This window comes from Mastigoproctus giganteus, chromosome 9 (assembly GCF_048544385.1).
Source record: "Mastigoproctus giganteus isolate SK-2022 chromosome 9, ASM4854438v1, whole genome shotgun sequence".
NCBI classification, from domain to species: Eukaryota; Metazoa; Arthropoda; class Arachnida; order Uropygi; family Thelyphonidae; genus Mastigoproctus; species Mastigoproctus giganteus.
Genome location: NC_143583.1, coordinates 153,745,253 through 153,764,112, shown reverse-complemented (window position 1 = coordinate 153,764,112; position 18,860 = coordinate 153,745,253). Strand labels below are relative to the sequence as shown.

Sequence of the window (18,860 nt, the reverse complement as noted above, 5' to 3'; positions counted from 1 at the left end):
AAAGTCAGCAAATTGGTTAGAACACTCACTTCTATAACAAGCTAACAGTTCCGCTGCATTCTTGGCTAAAGATAAACACAACTTGCTAGAATAAAATTTTTCTTAATTCCTGTATCAATCCATCTTGCTAAACCACCTTCTATCATATGGATGCATTCCAATTAATGCCTCCCATGACCTTCCAATAGAAGGATATTAGAAGAATTCTGAACAATCTGATGTAAAAAACAAGTAATATAAAAAAATTTTTTTATATTCAATTCCTACTTAGATCAACAAAGAAAAATTTTATTTTAGTTACTTTTTATTAAATAATTACAATTAATATAAATATGTATATACATATGACAGAATCACAATATTTATTAAGTGGCAAAATAGAAAGCGAATTTCCTTGAAATTTTCCATTTTCCTTTCTATATATGGTGTTGCACTATTATTTTTATTCACATGTTTCATTTTCCATTTTGTTCCCTCCTTGACTCAGACTAGAACCCAGAATGAAAAAAGAATCTGAAAAAGAAATTTTTTTCCAGCGATCTACACGCTTCGCCACTGACGGTATTTATTTCTAAATTTATATCCTGCTAAATATCTTATATAAGAGAAATTTTTTTCTCCCATATAAAACTAAAATTAATTAATTAAATTTAATTAATGAATTAATATTTGAAAAAACTGTATTAACATCAAGTGTCATCCACTACAAGTTTAAAAAAATTTATTTGAACTTGAGTGGATGAATAAAAAGTATTTTATTAACGATTGACAATTTGAACAAGATATATAAATATATATAGGGAGAGTGTGAACTAATAGTAGGAACTGAAAAAAAAAAAAAGCTCCAGATCCTGATTGCATTTCTCCACTTGTTCTCTAAAAGTGTGGTTCTTTCTCAGCTTGTCTCTGTTCTGTGTTGCCTTTTTACACTTATTCAACTGGTGTTTCCCGTCTGCTTGGAAATTTGCTCACATCCCGCCAGTTCCTAAAAAGAATGGCAATCCTCTCCCATCCAATTATTGCCCTATTGCACTTACCTCTACTCTTTTCAAACATGTAATGGAGAAATCTGTCAACCAACGATTCTTACACTATCTCAAAACATTCTGTCTGATCAAAGATCACCAATGTGAATTCTTATCCAGTGGTTATATATATATATATATTTGTGTGTGTGTGTGTGTGTGTGTGTGTGTGTGTGTGTGTGTGTGTGTGTGTGTGTGTGTGTGTGTGTGTGTGTGTAAAATAATAAGAGAGAATAAGAGGAAGGAAAATCGTTTTGCAATTTTTTTTTTGTTAAATTAATTTTTAATTATTGTTAATTATTTCTTACTGTTATGTACGATTTTTTGATTTTTTTAAAAATGTTTTTATTGTTTTTGTTTTAATTTCTGTAGAGTATCATACGGAAGTGTTTACGTATCATATTGAGGTAAACTTCTCTTATTCTTTTACAAATATTGATATCAATGTAGAACATATTGAGCATTACAACTCTGGTTCATACTATCTATCTATATACAGTAAACCCCCGCGAATAGCGGGGGTTATGTTCCTGAGAAATCCCGTGAATACTGAGTTATGGCTCCCATAGTAATAAAGGGGTTTCAAAGTATGAAATATTTAAGAAAAACTAGTCTAAAATTTTGTCTATGTATGTATTATTTGTACCTTCATAAAAAGACCATTAGAAATGCAGGCATATGGCATTGAAATGAAAATAAGAGACAATTTAATATTAAATGTAATATTTATTAGAAATTTAACAAATCTTTCAAACCAGCGCCTTTGCTAACTAAAAAAACCTATCCCGCCAGTGCTATCACCTGTTTCGCTAAAGTGTTGATAAAGGAGTTTTGCCTTTTCACGAATGATGAGTGAACTTAAGGGAATTTTATTTTGAGTTCGGTCTTTAAATTTAAACGGAAAAGGCTTTAAATCCACGGATTTAAAGCTTTTTCCATTTTTTCTAATTTAACATCGCGAGTTACAGAGCATTTTGAAGCAATTAGCGCGTTTTCATGGACACTACGGCGGATTTTTGATTCCGATATTTTGATTGATCGTACCGTTAACTCATTGATTTTATAATGTTTTGCCACTGAGGAGACACTTTCACCATTAGAAATTTTGTCTAATAACTCAATTTTATTCGCTAATGTCATCACCTTACCTTCTTTGATCTTTTCACATTTCCCTTGTTATTCGTAGCCATATTTTTGTGTGGGTTAGAAAGAACTTGTCCACAATAAAGTCACTTTCTTCCATTAACACACTCGAAAAAGTCTGTTTTACACTGCAAAACTTTAGATTTATCACTTTTGTAAGCATATCAATTTATAAATTGATAAATTTATTCAATTTATAAGCATATAAATTGATAAATTTATTCAATTTATAAGCATATAAATTAAAAGCAAATGACGAAACCTTCCATGACAAGCGCATAACACATACTGAACAAGGATTGGCGAGAAACATCCGTGATTTGTCACCTCTCTCCCCCCACCCACTGAGCGCTGTTTTGACCGGGAAAGATAATTTTAGCCACGCCCATGTTTTTTTATGGTGAAAAATGTTCACGGCGCTTTAAAATTCACATTTTTTTATTAGATTTCATTTTATATTAAATCAGCGACTGCGAATACGTGAAACCGCGAACACAGATACCACGAATAGCGGGGCTTTACTGTATGCTATATATATATATATATATATCCGATAATTCAAAATAAAACAACATAAAACGTAAGCCAATAGTACGGCAAAAAAAATGTAGAGCGAAAAATTAACAAAAATAACATAAAAATAAACAAACAGGAAGGGGGAAGGTAAAGGTAAGATGTAAACAGTAGCTGATAGTCCCCTATATAATTTAGCACTTTAATTCCAATTAATAAAACCAATTTAAAATTTAAAATAATGCCAATTATAATATGATTTAGCGGTATTCCCCTAGAACGTACCAGGTCTGAAAAACGTGCATATTTATCTATTATTAATTCCCTGACTTCTAATCTCTTTGCAGAAGCACATTACAGATACTGCTTTCTCTGCATCAAAAAATGGGTTTTCTTTTTCATTAGCTATTGGCTGTACATATCTCAATTTCCCTACTATGGAATCAAAGAGTGGTATAACTCCAGATGTCTGGAGTTCTACCTCTCAAAATCTCTCTCATGCTCTTTGATTCCATTCAAAAGAGGGCAAACAGGATAATTAATGACCATCCCTTACAAAATATCTCTATTCTCTGTTTCATAGATGCTTAGTTTCTGTTGCATGCCTTTTCTGTTAATACTTCCATGAGTACTGCACTTCTGAGCTGACATCTGCAATTCCCCTACTCTTTTCTAAACCAGTCTGAACACATGGCATAACCAGTTAGCATCCATTCCTTGTCTAAATCTAAACTCAGAGAACTAACTTTTCCTCCTCATTTATCCTTTTGACTTTTGTTTTCTGTAACAACCATCTTCCTTCACATGCACTTTGCAAAAATTACAATCAACAGAAATTCTAGTCAACAAATATCTTTTGTCTTCTCAGCCTTCAACTCATGAATGGTATTAAGTACTATAGGTTATCACACCTTTCTCATTTGAGGTTTTCATTAAAAAAAGAAGTAACCATAAGATAAAATATTTGGGTTCTCCAGGACACCTAATTGAAATACCTGTACAATACAGGTAGAATACTTCACATCAAGTGTGAAGTCTCTGCCATCTCACAGATTCAAACGAATGCATAAGGTATGACATAGTGCAAGGCCAGGCAAACCAAAAAAAAAAAAAAAGCTGAAATAAGACTTGTCTCATGGTGGTTAACATGCTAAATTATGTAACTGAAAGTGCAAATTAAGAATTATAGGGCAACAGTTAAAAGCTCTGCAACAGTGATGCCTGAAACAAATAATGTTTTATTTGCCGATTAGAAAGGCAGGTCATTAGTGACACAGACTACCTGAACTTTATGGTAATGAGTAATAAAAATTACATTTCTAACTAATGCAAACTAATGACACATCTTACTGGCAATTCAAGTCTGAAAGTTTTTTTTTTAACTAATAATGATTATGATCTAAGCAATAGTGACAAGAGTATTAGTATTAGTATTAGTAACGGCCGTATGGTGCAAGAAAGCCTATGGCTTATGCTGCACCAGCCAAAAAAAAAAAAAAAAAAAAAAAAAATCCGAACAAAACAATGATAAAAACAAAAATTAAATAAATAAATAATAATAATTAATAAAGAAATGAAAATAATAAAATGAAATTAAAAATTAAATAAAAAGGAAATTAATCCTATCATCCTATGCGCTTCCCTTACCCGAAAGTACTATCCAGATGACCTTTGAATTTCCCCAAACTGTCGGCCTCTACCACCCATGAAGGCAACTTATTCCAGTAATTTATAACTCGCTGGCTAAAATAAAACTTCCTTCAGTCCAATCTAAACATTTCCCCGCGTAACTTGAATTTATGTCCCCTAGTTCTAGCATCATTTATAATCTTGAAAATTTTGTCCTCATTCAGTTTACTGATGCCTCTCAGAGCCTTAAACACCTCAATCAAATCTCCTCTAAGGTGTCTAGTTTCCAAACTCTGCAACCCACATATTCGAAGTCTTTCTTCATAAGGACGCCCTTTTGCCGATCTCACCAGGCGAGTTACCCTTATTTGCACCCTTTCAAGAAGCTCGATGTCTTTCTTTAGGTGCGGTCTCCATACTTGAACACAGTATTCCAAGTGTGGTCTAACATAGGCCTTATATAATGGGATTATCACGTCCCTATCTCTACTTGCAAAAGTTCGATAGATCATCGATAGGACACCATGGGCCTTCCTTGCAACCTGTTTACAATGCTCAGAGAATTTCATGTCTGACCGTATCGTAACACCCAAGTCCCTTTCCTCCAGTACTGGGTTTAGTTGAACTCCACCAAGTGAATAAGTTATTTTGGGATTACTGTTTCCCAGGTGTAATACCTTACACTTTGTTGGATTAAAGCACAGCTGCCATTTTTCTGACCATTCTTGAAGTCTATCTAGGTCTCTCTGAAGAAGCTCAGCTTGACAGTGATCATTAACTACTCTACCAATTTTAACATCATCTGCAAATTTAGACATCACGCCCTCTATCCCTTCATCAATGTCGTTTATGAAAATTAAAAACAACAGTGGTCCTAATACTGATCCTTGGGGAACCCCACTTCTTACATCAACCCAATCTGAGGAATAGCCATTTATCACAACCCTCTGCCTCCTGCCCTGAAGCCATCCTTCTATCCATCTAAGGATTTTCCCAGTGATTCCAACCTGTTCCAGCTTATAAAGCAACCGCTCATGTGGGACTGAGTCAAAAGCTTTGCTGAAATCTAAATAAACAATGTCGAAATTATTCCCTAAATCCAGCTCGTGAGTGACCCTTTCGAAATAGCGAACCAGATTTGTTAAACATGATTTTCCCTTTAAAAAACCATGCTGAGTATCCTTGAGAATTTCAATTCTATCCAAATGATCCTGAATTCCACCCTTGATCAATGCCTCCATGATTTTCCCTACTACTGAAGTCAGACTGACAGGTCGATAATTTCCCACTTCACTTTTAGAGCCACCCTTATGTATGGGAGATACATTTGCACTTTTCCAATCCAAGGGAATCTCCCCAGAGTCTAGTGATGCTCGCATAACCAGCCTCAGTGGTTCAATGCACTCGCTTGCCGCCTCTCTCAAGATTATAGGGTATATTCCATCAACTCCAGGAGCCTTACTAGTCTGTAGGCTTGAAAGTTTTTTCATTAAATAATCTTGCGAAATTTCAATATCATTAATTACATATTTTTTAACTTCGCTCCCACAATTTCCCATTGCCACAAAAGGCTTTTCATTTGTAAATATCGATGCAAAATAACTGTTGAGTTCATCTGCAACGGCAGCTGGTGTATTTATTACTATCCCCTTTCCCTTACGTAAAGGTCCGATCTGGTTTGTCCTGCTCTTCTTGGCATTTATATATGTGAAGAATTCTTTATCCCCCCTCTTTGCTCTGTTTGCTAGTGATTTCTCATAAACTGCCTTTGCCTGTCGAACCTTTTCTGTGGCTCTATTACACACCACCTTGTAGCTGTTATAGGCTTCAGTACTTTTTATTGCTCTGTAACGTTTCCATGCCACCTTTTTCTGCTCAAGTAATGTGGCAACTTCACTATTCATCCAACTTGGAACCCTTCTCGTGGAGTATTTTTTTAATGGTATATACGCATTCAAGGCATCTGTGATTAATGTTTTAAAAGCGTACCACAGTTCAATTGTATTCATTCTCTGCGCGATATCTACCCAGTTAATAGAGGCCATGTAGTACCTTAAGGCATCGTAATTTCCTTTTCTGAAATTAAAACCCATTCCTTTGCCTTTTACTTCTGCTACCTCTCTCGTCATCATCCACCGTAGAACTCCGTGATCACTTCCTGCTACTGGTTCCTCTACTGTCAGCCCTGTTATGTCATCTGATTCATGTGTGATGATGAGGTCTAGGATATTCTTTTCTCTAGTACTTTCCCTGACATGTTGATACAAATAACAGTCATCTAGTTGATTTAAAAATTTTGTTCCCCATGTCGAGTTTCCTTCCCATTTACTCCAATCAATTAGAGGCAAATTGAAATCACCCATAATAAGGCATTGACGCTTACTTGCCCATTCCATTTGCATGTAGAGGCTTTTGTCATAGTCTTCACAATCACCTGGTCTGTAGATTACGCCTACTCGCATTGTACCTTTGTTTCCAACTATCTCACACCATACAGACTCTATACTAGCATGTGAAATGTCTGAATCTGGGAAAGCTATCGTCGCACTCAGGCTGCTTCTGATAAGAAGCATTACCCCACCACCCCTTCTATCTACTCTATCCTTCCTAAATACATTATACAAGCCGTACTGAAACTCATCATCCCCAATTTCCGGGTGGCACCACGTCTCCGTAAGCCCTATTATGTCCGCGTTACTTGTTTTAACCAGCAGTTCGAATTCGCTCATTTTATTGACGACACTTCTAACGTTACTGTATAAACAATTAAGATTTACTGTTCTTGTATATTTAACAACCCTAACACAACCCTTGAAGTCATTTAGGCTCTCTTCCCTGATATTAGCTACCTGCTCACGTGAAACGTCTTTGCCCCCAGAACATCTAGATAATACGTCCAGTTGGGGTAACAGATAAGAACTCTTAAGGTATGTGCAAGAGTTACATTGACCAATATTATCAGATAAACGCGTGTCAGTATTACCCACATCCCCCCTAACTAGCAGTTTCCCTGAGCCTTTAAGGTATCCTCAATAATACTGGCAAAAACTTTTGCACCACCTTTGTTTAAGTGTATCCCGTCTCTACAAAACAAATTCCTTCTACCTACAAGTGTGGGCCATGCTGATAGAAATTTACCCCCTAAAGCCTTGCAGATTCCTTCAAGTCTTGAGTTAATCCACAAGGCTCTTAACATATAATCCCTCCTATCGTGTCTGGGCAGAATTGCAGACACATAGACATTATGGCCTAGCTCGCGACATTTCCTCAGCATGGTCCTGTATTTTTCCAACAAATCGTCAGATCGTGTACGTTTAATATCGTTTATCCCCACATGAATAATAATATTTTCTTTACCCCCTTTAAAATCTGACAGTCTGTTGGTGACATCATCAATAGTTGCTCCCGGCAGACATACCCTGGTTCTGCTCCACCTATCTTTATTACAAAAAATATTCCCCGTTTCCCTGACAATGGAGTCTCCTAATAAAACAATGTCCTTTCTAACCAGGGTAGTTTGCACTTGGTTTTTCTGTTTTGAGGCTCGAATCGGGTGTGCATCACTTGGTAGATTGCTGGAGTTTTGAGTCCCTGACGAGCTCCCAGAAGCATTATTTTCGAGGGCAAGCACTCGTTTTTTCAGGGACTCAAATTGTTCCATCAGTGCACCAAATTGTAATTTAAGATCGGTGCACTCCTTACATCGATCACAAAGAAAAGAATCCCCAGGTGAGGTAGGATTAGTCACCAGGTCGACCTTGGAAAACATTCCACAGGTTCCACAACGGATTAAATCATGACTCACCCGTAAATCGCCATCTGCTATTTCCGTGTGACTCACGATACCCTGTGACGTGTTTAAGGCAGATCTCGTAACAACCATTATAAAATTAAATAAATATCAATGAAAGTAACTAAGAGTAGGCTAACTCTGCAAAAGAATATATAAGATGTATACTATATACATATGAATATTGCATTTCCTCTCTTACCTTTTTGAACTGAATATACTGCCTGATATCCATATCATCATTATCATTTTTCACATCAGGATGGACAGTGCCTGCAACTCTGTGGATTATTGGTAATATGACATCACACCAAGAAAGGGAAAGGCCCTCATTACTGAGGAGCTGGCAAAGTAATGCTTGCTCATGTGCCTCATAGGCAGTACTGCATTGTATAAAAAAAAAAAAAAAAAAAAAGGATAAATAAAAATAAAGGCAGGATAAACACATTGCTAACATGAATGCTTTCACATCAAATACTCAATGTAAAGCATGAACTGTTTAAAACAGAACTCAATTTATTGTTGCAGGAATTCAATAATGCAGTAATGCATTAATAAATAAATAACCTACTTGTGATCTGTAACAGCCCTGTTAGTTTTCATATAAAAAGGGGTCCTCTTACCAAGAAAGGCTTAAGTTCTGTAAATTGTGGTGTCTGGAAAATAGGCACCTGCAAGGTGATCTGATTGAGGTGTATAAAGCCTTGAATGTTTTGAGCATGCTCAATGCAGATGGGATTCTTCCTCTTGCTCAGATTACAAACCTGAAGGGGCATAAATTCAAATTGAGGAAAGACAGTAATAGAACAGATGTGTGGAACTTTGCCTTTAGCCAGCGGGTAGTTGATTGCTGGAATAAACTTCCATCTGTCGTTGTAGAAGTTGATAGGCTTAAATAAATTCAAGGAAGAAGCAGACAAACTTTTGGAGCGAATGGATGGATGAAATAGGAAGGTTTTTTTTTTTTTGGTTGACGTTGTATAAGCTTGCTTTCTTGCGTCATATGCCTCTACTATTGCTAATGCTACACCAGATGACTAAGTTTTGTTAATGAAAACAAGTAGAAAATAACAGAAATTGTAAAAATACATTAAAATCAGAATATTTAAAATTATTCTGATTTTATTGAATTTTTACTATTTTGGGGGGGGGGGGAGATAAATTATGTTATGATGGTGAGATGGAGAAGGGGCCAAATCAGCTGAAAAAGACTGAACCCTGAATCTCCATTATAAATCCAGACAGTTGGAGTTACGTTATAACATGAAGTTATTTTTTTTCTTTTTTTTAATGAAAATCTGGGTTTTTTTTTTTTTTTAAATTAAAATCCGGGTTTCAAAGGGGTGTGCATGCGCAACACAATTTCTCTAGAAAATCACCTAGCCTCTCCATCCCACTCTCACCTCCATGCCAGTGAACCCTGGGGCATCAGCAACCTAGTGAAAAGTTGGGTTATAACCCCAGCGGGAAACTAGGTCAGGTGCTAATGAGAGACGGGAGACTGTGCAAGGCCATATCCAACACGCTACGAAACTGGGCTTGCACAGTGGTCACCAACAAGGTAGGTTGGGAGACTTAGATCTGGTGGCAGATGAGCTTCTTAAAAGCCAATGACAGCAACCACAGCCTCAGACAGTTAAGGTTACTAACTGCAGAGAAGGCAAGGGGAACCACCCTCTTACTTTTTCTTTTCCCAAGAAAACCAATGATGAACAGTTAAAGAGTAATTAGAGTAACTGGCAATTCTGGGATCAACAATGCATATAGGCAATGTGATGTTGGGCCCAGCAGGGAAAGAAGCAGGGCTTTCCAGACCATCAGCAAGCGAAATTCCTGTTTTGGAATTGGAACATGGAATGTATGCACTATGTTACAGATTGGAAAATTAAGAGAATGTTAAAAGAGAGATGAAAAGGAATAAACTAGATATTCTTGGACTGGCTGAAACCGGTTGGAAAGATGCTGGAGAATTTCTCAGCGGAAAATATAAAATACATTCAGAAAGTAATAAAGGTCAGGGAGGTGGCAATTAAGTCAAAAAGTTTTTCATCACGCTTGACATATGTGGAAACAATCAGTAACAGGATTATAATGACCCATCTTGCAACAGCTCCAGTTTATATTGTAATAATACAAGTTTACATGCCTACATCAAACAGCAATGACGACACAGTAGAAGAGATCTACAAACAATTGGAAGAACTTCTGAGAAAAACAAAATCAAATGACAATATAATTATAATGGGAGACTGGAATGCAGTTGTGGGAGACAAAAGAGAAGGAAATTTTGTTGGAGATTTTGGGCTAGGAGCAAGAAATTTGAGGGGACAACGACTAATTGATTTCTGTAGTCAAGAAAGATTTGTAGTGGCCAACACTTGGTTTCAGGTGACACTACGATGTAGGTATACGTGAAAAAATCCTGGAGATTCTCGTAGATATCAGTTAGACTAAATTCTGATGAAACAAAGATACCGCAATCAGGTAAAAAAAGCAGTCTTTTCCAGGAACAGATGTGGACAGTGACCATTCAATGGTGAAAATGATAAAAGAAATAAAGCTAAAGAAAATTAATGGAAAGAAAATAAATAATAAATGGAACCTAGAAAAACTAAAGAATGAAGAAATAAGAATACTGTTCCAGAATACTACACAAAATCTTCAAAAATATGAAAACAAAAGATGGAAAAAATAATTACCGTGCTCTCAAGAATGAAATTAATAGAGAATGCAGAAAAGCAAAAGATAAATGGTGGACAGAACAATTCCAAGAAATCGAAACCTTAATGCAGTATGGACGAACAGATAAGGCCTACAAGAAAATTAAAGAAAATAACAAGAAATAACAAGGAATTCACTCCAGCGCAATCAGGAATGAAAAAGATAATGCCACTCTCGACGCAAAAGAACAACAAGAGACATGGAGAAAGTATACAGAGGATCTATTTGATAATAGAGAGCTATTAAGTGCTTGATAATTCCTATATTCTATTATATTATGAAACAACAGGGACTACCTTTATTTTAGATATAGGAAGCTTCTTTTCCAACCAACTCTCCTGGTCCAACTCGCTAATTGATATCGCCTTGGGGAAGGCGATATCAATTTTGCAAAACATGTGGGACATCTTCCCCACTGTCAGAACCGTAGTGTTCAGACCGTACGGTCTCAATAATGAGCGCTCAAGACTTCTGTCTTCAAAAACCATACCTCTGGTAGCAAGGAAACCATTACGTGGATTGACATACGTGGATTAATAATCCCTTCAATATCGTTTTGATATTGACGGGATTATTAATCCAACAGACTAATCGAATCATAAACCAAACTGTCCCCTCAATATCAAAACGACATAGAGAAGAAGCTAAAGCTTTACACACACTTAGACAAAACCACGATATCATTATTCAAAAGGCCGACAAAGGCAATACAATAGTTATTCTCAATAAAGGAGACTATATAAATAAATTATACACCATCATTTCAGACACACGACATACGAAGAGGTTGCACCATCAGAGTTCAACAGCTTAGTTAACAAATATAACAAAATGCTCACCACTATAGGAAAGATGACCACATCACTATGGCCCAACTAAAACAAATTAAAGCCCACACATACAATATCCCAACCTTATTTGGCCAAGTAAAATTACACAAACCAGGATACCCAATATGTCCAATCGTGTCATATAAGAATTCAGCTTTTGCTTCCTTAGCCATGTTATCGATTCTAAAACCACTCCGAGAACTCCTAACATATAACATAAAAAACTACGATGCTTTATTCACAAACCTCAAAGATCTCCATATCAGGGAGGATATGAAGTTATATTCACTGGATGTGACTTCACTATACACTAACGTAAATCTATATAATATCGGTGTTTAGATACACCATAGACACTCTTAAAAAAACTACAAAGTAGTTGTTGTGGGCATCATTTGCTCTTTCTCATATTGTGCTCTGCCTTCACGACCTTGTGGGCATCAAATGATGCCCACAACAACTACTTTGTAGTTTTTTTAAGAGTGTCTATGGTGTATCTAAACACCGATATTATATAGATACTAAACTCTTAAAGTATTATGCCATGTGCATTTAATTATTTTAAATATTATCTTATACACCTTTTGGCATCTCTCATATTGTGCGATTAACTTCACAACTGCCCACCCACTGATGATAGGCCAATAGCCTTGAAACATGTCTGGGTGGTGGTACTCACTGAGAATAAGTAACAATAGTCTTCTCTATTAGTGAAGCGTTACTTATTTGAGGTAGTGCAGTATCATGGCAACTTGTCGTGAAGGCAGAGCACAATATGAGAAAGAGCAAATGATGCCCACAACAACTACTTTGTAGTTTTTTTAAGAGTGTCTATGGTGTATCTAAACACCGATATTATATAGATACTAAACTCTTAAAGTATTATGCCATGTGCATTTAATTATTTTAACTAACGTAAATGTACCTTACATATGTCTAAGGAGTAAGCCTTAGACATAATCTGGGCCTAAGTAAACGATGATAACATAAAAATTAATAACACCAGACTCCCCAAAGACAGAATATTCAAACTAACAAAACTATTAGTAAATGCAAATTACATTTTCTTTCAAGAAAAAATATACAGACAGATTTTCGGCCTCCCAATGGGCCTAAACATCAGTGGACTCATTGCTGAACTATACCTAGACAAATTAGAAAAGATCCATCTTGATCCATTTATACCACAGATCACATATTACGGAAGATATCTGGATGACATCCTAATTATCACAGATCATTTGACCATAAACAATATTCTACAAGTTTTTAATAACATCCATCAGAGATTAAAATTTGAATTAGAAATTGAAGCAGAAACCCACTCCATAAATTTCCTTAATTTTACCATACACAGATTAGACCAAAAACTAAATTTCAGCATATATAGAAAACCCACTAATAAGGGGATGCTTTTGCATTTCCACAGTTATCATCCCCAACCATATAAAAAATCGGTCATGCTGAATCAATTTCTTAACGCCTTTAAATATTCTTCAACACAGATTTCTCTAACCACTGAAATAAATGAATTAACTAGAAGATTCTCAAATAGGGGTTACCCGCTAACCTATATAAACAAAGTTAAAACAATAGCCCATGATAAAATAAATAACAACAACCTCGACAAACATTGCACAAAAATCCGACAAGACCAAAATACATTTCATCACCATTCCATATGTTGAGTACTGGTACAATAAACTTAACCAAATATGGAAGGGAACCGACATGAAAATCATAGCAAAACCCATGAACAAATTATACACATTCTTCAGAAATTGACCTTCAAACACCACATTCCAATCACAGCATGACCTAGTATACAGCATCCCATGCAAAAATTGTGACGCTGTTTATGTAGGATCTAACAAGGGAGTGGCACAGCTTCGAGCAAAACAACACGAAGCTTCTGTGCGGGCGGGTCATTCAAATGCATCGGAACTTTCATTCCACGCAATAAATAAACGACATTCATTTGGCTTTAATGAAACAAAAATTATAAATATTCAACATAACTATCACAAACTACTTATTACGGAAACCTCAGAGATGAAACTACATGAAACTTCAATCAATATCAGTAGACCATTCCTATTGTCCGACAATTGGTCACTTATACGCATGCGGGAAGAACAAACACTACAACATAAGACAAAAGTTTCGGATTAATTGTGAGTTGCTCTATTCCTGTGATCATGACGCCCCGAAAAGTTCTAGTCCGACTTAAGGAATGTAGAGAGTAATCCCCCCCCCCCCATATCTATTAAACTTTTTTAGACCACTAAATTTAACTCTAAAGTCAAGCTATAGGACCAAAAAAGAAATAATCGGGCCATATTTATTAAGCAGTTTAGACCTCCAAAAATCTAATTTTATGTCAATCCACGTAATGGTTTCCTTGCTGCCAGAGGTATGGTGTTTTAAGACAGAAGTCTTGAGCGCTCATTGTTGAGACCATACGGTCTGAACAGTACGGTTCTGACAGTGAGGAAGATGTCCCACATGTTTTGCAAAATCGATATCGCCTTCCCCAAGAATTATTAGCGAGTTGGACCAGGAGAGTTGGTTGGAAAAGAAGCTTCCTATATCTAAAATAAAGGTAATCCCTGTTGTTTCATAATAGAAGATCTATACATGGAACCATATAGTTACACTTGGAAATATGATGAGAAAGGAGAACAACAAAACTTAAAACAAGATCAAATATTAAAAGAAGAATTTGAGCTAGCTTTAAAGTTACTTCTTAACAACAAAGCTCCTGGTATAGATAATATTACAGCAGAATTAATAAAGAACAGTGGAGATCAAGTCAAGCAATCACTATTTGGATTGATTTTGAAAGAATATAGTGAAGGGAAATGGCCAGAAGAACGTTGTACAACCGTCATAGTACCAATACCAAAAAAAATCTGCATTAACCAAGTGCAAAGACTATAGAACCATCAGCCTCATATCGCATGCATTAAAAATTCTCTTAAAAATCATAAAAATACAAATAGAATCCTACAATGAATACATTGTATTCAGTGATTATTTCATTGTATAAATAAGGCAATGGTCAGGCCACATCTTGAGTACTGCATATAGGTCTGGAGGCCTAATTTTATAAAGGATGTAGAGCTGCTGGAATGGGTATAGAGAAGGGCAATGTGATTGGTGAGGGGAAAAAAGGGGTGTTCTTACCAAAAAGGCTTCAGTTTTGAAAAACTGCAGCACCTGATGTCTAGGCACCTGCGAGGTAATCTGATTGAGGTGTTTAAGGCTTTGAATGGCTTGGGCAAACTCTATGCTGATGAGATTTTTCCTCGTACTCAGACTATGCACATGAGGGGACATAAATTCAAAATGAGGAATGATGGCTACAGGATAGATGTGCAAAAGTTAGCCTCAAGGTGGTTGATTGCTGGAACAAGCTTTCATCCGTTGATGTCAAAGTGGATAGTTTAACAACAAAGACTATTGGAGGGGATGGATAGAATGCAAATTGGGATTATTTTTTTGGCTGCTGCTGCTGCATGCATCATTTGCCAATATTAATAATACTGATGCAAGAGCACTGTGACGAGAAGTAAAAATGAGAGAAAAAAATCATATAGCAACAGTGAAAGGATATATTCTATAAAAATATATAGGCATTCAAAACTTGAGAAAAGGATTTATGAATTAAAAGGGAAATTTACTGTGTGTTCAAATATACATATACCTGATGTACCAGTTAGTGCAAGAGCATCATGTTAGTACACAGAAAACTCTAAAATAGCTGAAAACAGCAAAATTTTAAGTGTATCTCATATTGTGAATACCTTCACAATGAGTTGCCATGATATTGCACTACCTCGAATAAGTAACGCTTCACCAATGGAGGAGACTATTATTACTTATTCTCAGCAGATATCACCACCCAGACAGCACTGTTTCAAGGATATTCAGCCTTTCCTCGGTGGATAAGTAGGTACCCTGATGATGTAATCAGGCATCATACACCATCAGGCATCTCTCATATTGTGAGAGTTATACTTCATAACTGAATTGTCATCATTGCATTACTAGGATACCCACCCACCCACCCACGGAGGAAAGGGCAAATAGCCTTGAAACGGTGCCATCTGGGAGGTGGTATTCACTGAGAATAACAGTTCTCCATTGGTGAAGCGTTACTAATTTGGGGTAGAGAAATATCATGCCAACTTATTGTGAAGGTATTCACAATATGAGATACACTTACAATGATGCCATTTTCAGGTATTTTAGAATTTGCTGTGTACTAACATCTTGCATTAACTTGTACATCAGTTAAACATTGAGTTTCACAGTATATTACAAGCTGGTTCTTAAAATAGTTATTATTAATATGGTGGCCCCCCAATCTAAAACTGTACATAAATTATATCATACTTTAAATGCTAATTATTTTGTTTTGTGTGTTTTCTTGCTGTTAAAATCTATCTTGTAATCATTTTTTATTGAGCAATATATATATTCTTTTCTTTTGTTATCAGCTGTCTTTGATTCCATAACAGAAGCAACACAGTATTCATACAAAGTCTTTTCAGAGGTTACTACAGAACTTTGACCAATAATCATACATACAATAGAATCTCAATATGATACAAATTTGGTTTATACAACATACTCATTAATATTAAGCATATATTATTCCCAAGTGAAAGGATCATCTTTCCTATGTAAACTTTTTTGTTTATTACAAAATTCAGTTAATATTTATTACAAAGCCCATTTTCACCCTGTGAGAAATAATGTGATTTTGTATGTTTAATACAAAGCTCTGCTGTCATACATAGCTGTCATATTATTGCTCCTATTACTGTGATGGCCCAGCTCTACATTTTTTCTGAAATACAGTAATGACTTGTTAAAATTTACTTTTATGTAAACAAAACTAGTTTATGATAGCTACAACACTCTAATGATGCTCTGAAAAGCATCATGAGAATCAGCTGCAGTTGAGCCAAGTTAAAAGAACTTTTGTTACACTTATGATCTATGTTGTGTCATTTTTATCAGAGCTGTCTTTTTGGAACTTGTATCTTTTAAAAATCAGTTGAAAGTTTGCTTATATTAAACCTGATCTAGCAGCGTTATGGAAACAAAACATAAATGCAGAGAATTAAGCCTGACAACAAAACTGAAAATTATACAAGAGGCTAATAGGATGAAATGAAGTAAAATGGACATTGCAAAGGAATACATAGCTTTACTTTATCTACAATACTGAAAAACCAAAAAAAAAAAAAAAAAAACATGAAGTGCATGACACTGGAGCAATGATAAAAAACAGGAAATGAATTCATGATGCAAAACATGAGGAGCTTGAAACAAAACTTTTCAACTGGTACCATCAAATGCATGTTCATCAATTTTGCCAATATCAGGTCCAATTTTGCAAGAAAAGGCTAATTATTAAAGGTTAATCTAGCTCAGCAACATTGAATTAGTGACGTCAAATGCAGCAGTGGCTGGCTCCTAAAATTTAAGAACAGAAATAACTTGGTTTCATGAAACGTTTATGGTCAGTACGGATCAGTTGACAAAGAAAGGCTACAGACTGGTTGTGTTCTGAATTTTTTAAAATTATGAGGTAAAAAACAAAGGACATTTTTAATCATGACAAGACTGGTTTATTTTATAATTTGCTCCAAACAAAACATTTGCTTTTGAGGAGTCTTGTAATGGTGGAAAATTAAGCAAACAAAGAATCACTGTTCTGTTATGCTGCAATGTACATGGCAGTACAAAACTACACCCACTTGTGATTGGTAAATTTTCTAAGCCAAGGTGTTTTAAAGAAGTTAACCAATTTCCATGTGATTATGTGACCAATAGAAGTGTTTAGCTTATGGTCAAAATTTTTCATTCTCGGCTATCAAAAGTGGACAGAAGAATGGCTTCAGAAAAAAAGGAATATTCTGATGATTCTGGATCATTGCACAGCACATTCTGCTGGGCCTCTTAAGTTGATGAATATATGGCTGTGGTTTTATGCAGCAGCTGGAACAAGGCATTTGATCTGCAACATAGGAGGGAACAATTTGCAGCCAAAGTGGAATGTCTTGGATGCTATCCATAATCTTATTATTGTTTGGAACAGTACTGCATCGAGTGTAACAATCAACTGCATCAGAAAGAGTGGCTTTAGAGAGAATATTATTGAAAAACATGGTCCAACAGACAAATGTGATAGCAACAATGAGGAATGGGGAAATTTGAAAGAGCATATGGATTTTGTTGGCAAATTTGAGGAGTTTGTTAAAGTGGATGAATTCTTTTACTAGCTTGTGATACTAATTACATATAACATACTTTCATTTCAATTATGATGCTTCTTTTCTCTTTGTTTATATCATAATAAAAGAAAATCAAAACAAAATGTCTATTATTATTATTAGACAAGGCTTTTGTTATTATTTTATTAATTTAATTTATCATTTAATTTATCTAATTGAATTTAATTTTGTTATTATTATTTCTTTTTTATTCTTAGATATATATGTACCAAAAAAAATTACAATTTAATTTTGACACTTTTGGCAGACCTCATTACAACAAACCTGGTTATTACAAAATATGAAATTTTGTCCCTGTAAAAAGAATATTGTTATACAATAGCCCTGAGACATAACCACATTGTCTTTGTATTTAATTTAGTTTTAAGATAGTCCAACCAATTAAAAAACAAAAAAAAAAAAATTTCACATCATCCTTGTATGCTATGCATATTGTATTGCATGAACTGACACTTCATTTAAACTAGCAGGCATATTTTACAGTAGAACTTTTACAGACCTATTGTCATGCAACCTCTGCTTTTGCTGAATCAGAGCACAAGCTCAGTACATTGGTATAACAAGAGCTTTTGAAGTAAATAGCTTCTAAAAATTATTCTCTAGCCAAGTGGTACAGAAAGTTCTTGCATTTTTGTGGTGGTATGCAAGAACCATGCATTCCTTCCTTCTATGGACATTTATAATGCGATATCATCAACAATGTGCATTTGAGTAAAATTAAATATATTAGTAATTATTTAAAATAATATATCATTTTTATCAATACAATTTCATTTAATTAATAAAATCGATGTAAAGTAAAATTAATTAATAAATTTAATATACATTTTCTGCATTTATTAAAATACAGAACATATTTATTTAAGTAAGACTAAATGCAGCTGGGCATAATATTTTTAAG

General features: G+C 35.2%; 1 protein-coding gene across 1 annotated transcript in view; it reads right to left on the bottom strand.

The window, feature by feature from the left end:
* The window catches only part of fab1 (1-phosphatidylinositol 3-phosphate 5-kinase fab1), an 809,612-nt gene that overhangs the window by 586,784 nt on the left and 203,968 nt on the right, over window positions 1–18,860 (bottom strand). Inside the window, exon 13 of the mRNA XM_090380831.1 lies at window positions 8,303–8,483. Within this exon, the coding sequence (XP_090236957.1) occupies window positions 8,303–8,483 (181 nt within the window). The remainder of the gene's footprint in view (window positions 1–8,302; window positions 8,484–18,860) is intronic.